At 35.7% G+C, this 8,204-nt stretch overlaps 1 protein-coding gene across 1 annotated transcript; it reads right to left on the reverse strand.

The window, feature by feature from the left end:
- Positions 1 to 5,852: 5,852 nt before the first annotated feature.
- LOC137402410 (uncharacterized) lies at positions 5,853 to 7,819 on the reverse strand. The gene is made up of 6 exons (XM_068088909.1): positions 7,810 to 7,819; positions 6,936 to 7,111; positions 6,677 to 6,732; positions 6,450 to 6,596; positions 6,160 to 6,368; positions 5,853 to 6,082 (listed from the first exon to the last, which is right to left on the reverse strand). The coding sequence occupies exons 1-6, from the start codon at positions 7,817 to 7,819 to the stop codon at positions 5,853 to 5,855; spliced, it is 828 nt and encodes a 275-aa protein (XP_067945010.1).
- Between the last annotated feature and the right edge of the window lie 385 nt (positions 7,820 to 8,204).

The raw sequence follows: 8,204 nt of genomic DNA on the forward strand, positions 1-8,204 counted from the left end.
TCGCATCTAAGCCTTTGAACTTTTAATGCTCCATATCAAACATCAGTCTGGAACTAGGAGGCATTATAGATGCCGATTATAGCGACCTGCTGCTGGAATGTATGATGGTGGAAGAAGGTAACTAACTGAAACTGTATTTGTTAACTCAGTGGTATTTCGAACTGTATAAATAAATTTAATATTGTCAGTAATTGACAAAAAAGTTTAGAGCATCACTAACTTTAGCAAAACATGCGATTTTACTAAAAGAAATTCATCATGAAGGTCTCATGTAACTATATGTGACGGTGTCATTAGGATGAAATATTGAGAGTTCTTTCATCAACTGAGTTAGCATAGTAATAATTCCCCTTTTCCATTGTCTGATGATATATATTACCCAGAGCACTCAAAATAACATGTGATTGATTATTGAACAGTTTTACAACTTGATCATGAAATGCAGTGAATATGTAAATTTTAAATTTTTCCATATAAATCAATATGAAATACAATTGCTCATTTTAGAAGCTGCAAGTCGCATGAGAAAAGGAAGATGAAGCCGCTGGCAGGAAAAGAGGATAAATGGCTTTGCAAGATTATGTTGCTGCCGAAGCCAAACTTGAAAAATCATATCACTAAAAACATTGACAATGCTTTCCTATTGTGAATTGTGATTATTAAGTTATGGAAGTGCATTCGCCGAGGCTTAATAAACATCAATACCATAATCAATCATTAGTCTGTATAGTTAATCTTTTTATGTGTAGATTATTGTTGATGTCATTTCCGATACCAAATTATACAACAATGTGCATTGCTGTATTTGAATTATGTTCACTACTTAAAATTGTAAATATGTTCAGTTATACATTTGAATGTAATAGTTGTATCATTTTCATTTAGCACAACGATCAATTAGTTGTTCAATCCTTCACATATCCATCCAATCAGATGGGCTCATCTACAGTTTCGTCTAATCAAATGTGCTCATCTAGAGCGAGCATCGTCTAAAATGCCTCCATACACCATCTTATCTACATTTCCTGTTTTATGTCTAGCAAGTTATTGACGATTGAAGCATATGTTTACTTCATATAGTTTATAAATGTGTGTATACTATATCTTTTAGTTGAACTGGCTTTTATGAGTTCCCATGAAGTTTAAATGTTTGATGGATTGACTGGGAGTGTGGGTATTATTGTAGTATTAATGTGATTGCAATACTGCAATAACTATCGTCTTATATTCATTTGTATTGTGTAGGATATTGTTGGTACTTTTTGCTGTATTTCTGTTATATTTCTTTATATTTAAAGTTTAAATACATTCTATTGTACTTAAAATTCTATACTTACACTGCCAAGCGCATCTGTTCTATGCCGAGCGCCAAGTTCTATCTACTCAACCAATTGGATAGATCCTAATATACAATTAACCCATTTATTTTAGTAATCAGATAAAGTATATCCAAACTGTGTTGATAATCATCCGCAGGTTCACCTATTGCTAATCCTTTAAAGGGTTGTAGAATATTTAACAAGTGACTGCCTAGTCCTTTAAGCAATCAGCCAATCACGTTTATACGCTATCACAATTCTATTTACCAGCATAGTAAAAAACGTGTCTGAATATAGGAAAAAAATTGTCCATGCATCCTATCAATGTTTAAAATATTTCACACAAAATATCATCAATTTCATGGGTTTGTTCTGATCATTTCCATAACTAAATAACACAGTTTGTGACTATCAAAAAATTCACACTATACCTAAATGTTATATTTCTACTGATTGATGAAATGCACGCACACTTAGCACTTGTTTCTGAACACAGGTAATTAGATTAGGAGATACCATTATCACTGGCGACTATCAAAGGTCTATCACAATACTGTTACAGTGAAACTCGGCTAACTCGACCTTCACGGGACCGAGAGAAAGTGTTTGAGTTATCAGAGCGTTCAAGTTATGAGAACACTGTCACAAGTGCATGTATTATTGTATTTATCAGTACATATACAAACTATAAATAAATCAAAAGCATTGATTGCTTGTATCAAGTTAAGGGACCTCTCATGTAATGTTTTAACAATTTTTATCAGAAAGTATAAATATTCTCCATTATTGCTTGAGATTCGTTTGTTTGTTTTAGGTGATGTGACTGCCAGGACATTTCAAATTAAAATAGGCAAAACCTGATCGCGGTTGAAACTCTCAGAAAAAAAGACATATTTTTCTTTTGAACGTTTTAACAAAGACCAGTTTTGCCGATTTTTCTTAAAGTTTATCTGAAGGTTACTTCGCTTCTCCTTGCTTGCGGAGGGCTATCCCCAAGCAGATGTTTGGTAAAATTTCATTTTTTGCAAACCTTTAGAGAAGTCGTTAACAAAAATATTTTGCAGATTGTGGTGATAATGATGCCTAAGAACTAATAAAAGTTGCTGTTTATCTCTATGGCTTGGAATAAAGTGATATTCTAAAGCGATAACAACCGTCTCGGTAGCCGTCGGGCAAAAAAACTGTTCGAGTTGACCAAGTTGAGGTCGAGTTATCTAAAGCATTTTATCATTGCGTGGGAACGAACTAAACAAATCCATTCAAGTTACCCATGTGTTCGAGATATCCGAGGGCGAGGTTATCCAAGTTTTACTGTATTTTGATAGGTATTATTGTCCACAATCATATGGCAGCCGATTCACAGCTTTGTTTTTATTACTCTGATAGTCCCACAAGAGATAGCCATGTGTATTATTTATGTGTACAGTTATTTTCAAATGAAGCAAGGTTGTGAAGTAGTGTAGAGATTAGTTTGTCGGTTTACAAAGCAGAATGTTTGTTTAATTCCTGTGTGATTATATGGTTTTCCTATTGCTTTTAGAATAGCTGCGGACAGACGGACACGACTATATTACAGTAAAGACTCTAGTAGTCAATAGTTGAATCTCAGTCTTGGCAGATTAAACTTGTGAGTGGAGAGAAACTCAGGCAGTAGTTCCCTCTAATGTTGGCAGCACTAAGTATTGGTAGAAGAAATTAATAGTAAGGACGTACATGCTGGTCAACTAGTCTATCAGTTCAGTGAAAATGATCATGAGTTTCCTTCATAATACTGACTGACTCTAAGCTATTATGGTTAGCAGCACTGCTTGAAGGTAAACCAATTCAATTTGACATTATAGGCCAGTTCCAGACTTCAAAATATTGGAATTATCGTGCTTGATATACAGTCATTGTAAAAGGTAGATTGTTGTCATTATGGGCAAAAGAAATTACAAAAGGAACTTATTAAGCTATCTCAACTTTTCCGATACAATTTGTCTTTTCATTAACAATATTAATAATTGTCAGCTTTCAGCAGCTCTGTTAAGTGCTGTAAGCTGAGTGATGAAACTGCTTTTAGGACTGCCTCCGTTGTAACTTCGTGCAATCTATTAATATACGGCTTTACATTTTTCACTTTGTTGAATTGCCGAAAAGGATTAAAGTGAAAGTGTGAAGTTATCTGGAATTTGTTGCGCAGACAAGATTTTGACAACATCAATATTATTATAGTGAGTGTGGCTTTTATTTGCTTTTCTTACATACAATTTTAGAGATCACTGTCAGGGTTTGAAACGATAGATGACCAATAAGTCAAAAAAAAAAATAAATTGTGGGATCACGAAACACCACAACTGCTGCAAAACATTGCTTTAAGCACTGCAATACATTAACAAGCAAACATGGGAGAAACAAATATCAAGCATGGGAGTTGTCCAACCATCACAGCTGATACAATGTAAATATATGGGACATCAGTTGGATTGGGAGTTGTCTGATCATTATAATGAAAAGCTCATGAATGAAAAACAGGACAAAATTGTTACTAAATCACGATTATTATTGATCAACACCACTTAATATGAAAGAGACTAACTGGCTACAACAATTATTAATGGATATTCAGCAAAGCAAACAACTCTAAAGAGTATCAGGCAAAAATGGAGGTATATCGCCAATATTACAGGAGCCAGCCAAATTTATTACTTGTTGGAGTGAAGAAGCAGCCGGCGTGCACCAGATCAGCAACCAGCCATCAGTGAAAGAATCATTTACAACACTTTATTTAGTATATTTAGTTATAGCTTATAACATCATTATAGTCTAGAAAATGTTGTATTGTAGAGCAGTAGAAAAATATAGCATAATTATTCATTAACTCAGATATTGTATTTTATGAGAAAATATTGACGAAATGGCTGTAAAAAGAATGGCATAATGTGATAATACTTTTTCTTGCTTCATATAAATTGGCTAGCTAGTAGCGTCTTAGCACGAGGATTACTGTAAAATTAATTTTATAATGCTGCCACTGTTAGTTTTTGAGTTATGGCCAGTTTTGTACAATTTGTTATCGGACTTAGAATATTTTTCACTTCTCATTCGCTTGTCGTCATGGAATCCCAACCACAGTAAGGAATTTTAGCTCACCACAAGGAATCTGAAATATAAATTACACAGAAGCTTACGGAAAGACCGCAAGTAAAACACAACCAACCAATGACATTCGACAATGGCTCAAGATCAAGTATAAAAGAGGGGCAAAATCAAGGAAAGAGCAGGAGAAGCTGGCAGCGAGCCAGACGGCAAAGGGGAGCCGCAAAAAAGAGCCAAGATAGGAGGATTAACATAAGCCCAAGATAGCCAAGGAGCCAGCAGCAACCAGCTCGCCAAGGATAGACTCAACAAACACGATTCACCCAAAAAGAGGTAGCAAGCCAGGAAGCCATAAAGCCCCGAGAGAAGAAAGTTAACTCAGCCGCCCCCGTTTACAGTAAGAGCTACTGCTACACGCCTAACAGATACGTACTCATTTAACCTAGTAAGGCCATAACAAGATAGGATACACAGCATATTGTTATTTTTGCTTGAGCTAGTAAGCCTTGACAGAATAATTGTTATTTTAACCTTTGGAGAAAAATAGAGTTCACAGATCCGTGGAGACAAACCACTGGTGTGTTATTGTTGAATATAAGATAATTATCTGCAGACAATTGCAAATCTCACAATCCTAACACTACTTGTTGTGAGCATTGATACTTGGGCTCATTATTGGCAACAGTGTAATACTGTCAAACAGATTTCAAGGAAAATTATAGTAGTACCCATCCCCATTGATTGATTGGTTGGCTCAATTTTGCTTTATAGCAACGGTCTGATTTTTGTGGGGCAAAAGTGCCACTGTCTGCGGTCAAAATTTGTCTTGGGGAAAAATTGAACTCAAGGTCCAGAGGCTAACCATTACACATAAAACCATAGAACCATTGTAGTATTTCACTCAAAGGAAACTCACAAAAACAATACATTTTATATTACTTTTTCAAGTATCAAATAATCATTACAACAATTTTTATGACAAAAAAAACAAATCTATTCATATATTCATTAATAATTCAATTTTAAACATTCGTTAAATATTAAATAACAAATTTCTCCCTTGACATCACCATTGATTGATATAGCAAAGTTTAGTTGTCACTAGTTTTACATTTAAATAGACTGTATGCTAAATATTTGTCAAAAAAAGTATAATTTGAAAGATTTGTTTCAGATCCTTGGTTAGCGATTTTCTGCTGCACACTTTCATATGTCACATTAGTTGCATGCTACAAAATTTAGTTGGGCTAAATGAGTTTGTTTAATATATAGAGTCATTTAGTATGACCTCTTACAATACTAAAATTGGTAAGTAGGTATAAGTGTGGAATTACCTCTAATGTTCTTACTTCTGTAAATAAATGCGTTTATTTTTTCCAATAATGAAAATGAACAACTTTATAGATTATGACAATAACATTAGCTTTAACAACAGGCAACAAAGTCAAAAAACAATTAGTTTCCTATCAGCACACAATAGCTTTCCCGGTCAGCCACGCCGACCAAGTAGCCAGAGAACTTGACGCCAGGGTTTACGTTTATGATCTCGTAAGTGCCAATTCCTTCTTTTTGTAATATAATGTCAACTGCTACATAATCTGAGCCCCGAATAATCCGTCTCTCATTTGTGTTCGCGTATCTGACATCTGGATTACTGTTGACCGACACTCCATTGATACGGATATCTAAAAGATTAAATGAGGGTTAAGCTTACAAGAGTGCCGTTTATATTTCTTCGTACAACAAATAAAATAATAATTACCATTTTGAAACTGCTCGGGTACAATGATGGTCAGGTAGTTCTTGAAATGTTCACCATCTTTATAGAATCCACGACTGTAGAGAGGAGTTACGACTGTCGACTTATTCGTGTACAATTCTACTGGTGCTACTGCATGCCAGCAGGGATCCGCAGGTTCACTGTTGTAAGCTGAAGCTTGCGATTTAATAAGTTGCATTACCATAATTGGTCTAAAAGAAAATAAAGGAAGTAATATTGATTCCAATGTAACAACACCGTACTGGCAAATAAAAGCAAGTTTAGTTATTTACCGGGTCGCTGTGAGGGAGTAAGCGCGAGTAGACCTCAGTTTAAGCTCGGTGTGATCGCCTGCTCGAGCAAGCGTCCTGGCATCTCCATTCCATGAAATTCTGGTATTATCATCTTTCGCAACTACCCTGAATATATCTCCAACAGTCCTGGCAACAAATGTAATAATTAAGGGATTGCACTGTTACAGCGGACATGTGAATAGAGGCAGTGTAGAAACGCAACTTACCTAAACCAAGTTGGGACTAGGTTGAACCGGGTACCCCAAGAAGTTGTTGGTAGAAGCTGAGATGCAAGATGATCACGCAATACAGACAGTTCAACTTTTGTGGATATATTTCTAAAAAAAACACAACGACTGGGTTATTGGCGGTAATTCGAGACCCTGTGAGATCATCTTTGCTTTGAGCCTACAATAATTCCAGAAACAAGTAAAAGATTGGCTCAAACAAGCGTCCCGAAGACATGCACTACTTCAATCAGCTCACCTGGAAAACTTCATTTCTGTGGAGATCTACATTGACAACCTGCACTTCATTATCATCCCATGTAATAGGAGCTTTTAGTGCAATTATTACATTTGTTGTTCCATTCATAACAGCAACAACTGCGAATTGTGTTTGTATGGTGGCTGGAGAGAAGCTAGCAGTGTAGTAGTCTATTCCTACAAACATAAAACCAAATTATAGCATAAAATATTATGCTAAAGATCTCAAGTTATGGCGCTTGATTGACTTTACAACATATAGGTTTCTTTCTCAGATGAGCAAAAACAAGATCAGCACAAACAGCGCATGTCTTAATTAGCATTGGTTTTAATTCTGCAGTGAAAGTTTAATAACAACCAAATATATTTTCTTTGGAGAACTGCTGTCAGTAAAGCATTATCAATACTAACAGCGGTGTGTCAGTCTCGTAATGGTGGGGTTATTTAGCATCCCTTACTGGTATAAGTCCATCAGGATGGCCGAGTAGTCCAAGGCGCCGCGTTCAGGTTGCAGTGTACCCTTGTAGGCGTGGTTCAAATCCCACTTCTGACAAAACCAAAACGTTTTTTACTCTAAATTTCCGTGTATGAAATTAAATCCCTACATGCATTCAATGGGAAAGCAGTACAACATTCCTATGAGCTAGTGAAGTTCCCGTTTTGCCTATCAACAAGTCCTTTTTAAACACTGGCTGCCCCGCTATGGTCTTTGAAACCCCAAATAAGATGAAAAATGAGATTTTTGGCAATTTTATCAAATTTTTGATAAAGTCCTTCCTAGGATTTTATCAGTTTTTATTTCCTTGAACGGTGATAATATTGATAAAATCCTAGAAAAGATTTTATCAATATTATCGCCACTCAGCTACACTTACCTGGTTTCATAGTAGATTTGGAACCGCTGACAAACTTGCATTTCAAAAGTGGTAGAAATTGTTTTTCGGCATGTAAAACCTGACAAATATGGCAATGAGACCTTGACCTAGGGGTCAAGCGACACAGTTACATATGTCAAGATTGACGGGAGGCTCCATTGGGCAGTCGAAAAAGTTGTCTAGAAAGACCATTCTATAGTAGGTGCCTCCTGAAACACAATAGCCATTGTGGTATACATACACAGTTCATATCTTCTCAAAATCTAAAACAGGAATGGCTAAAGAAGATTGCCTTGAAACTGTTGACAAAAGGCACAAGAGGTTTCCAACATGCGCCTATTAAAGATGATCATGCACAAAATTTTAGATTTTATCAGAAAGTAACAGTATTTTGT

This window comes from Watersipora subatra, chromosome 8, assembly GCF_963576615.1.
Source record: "Watersipora subatra chromosome 8, tzWatSuba1.1, whole genome shotgun sequence".
Lineage (NCBI taxonomy): Eukaryota > Metazoa > Bryozoa > Gymnolaemata > Cheilostomatida > Watersiporidae > Watersipora > Watersipora subatra.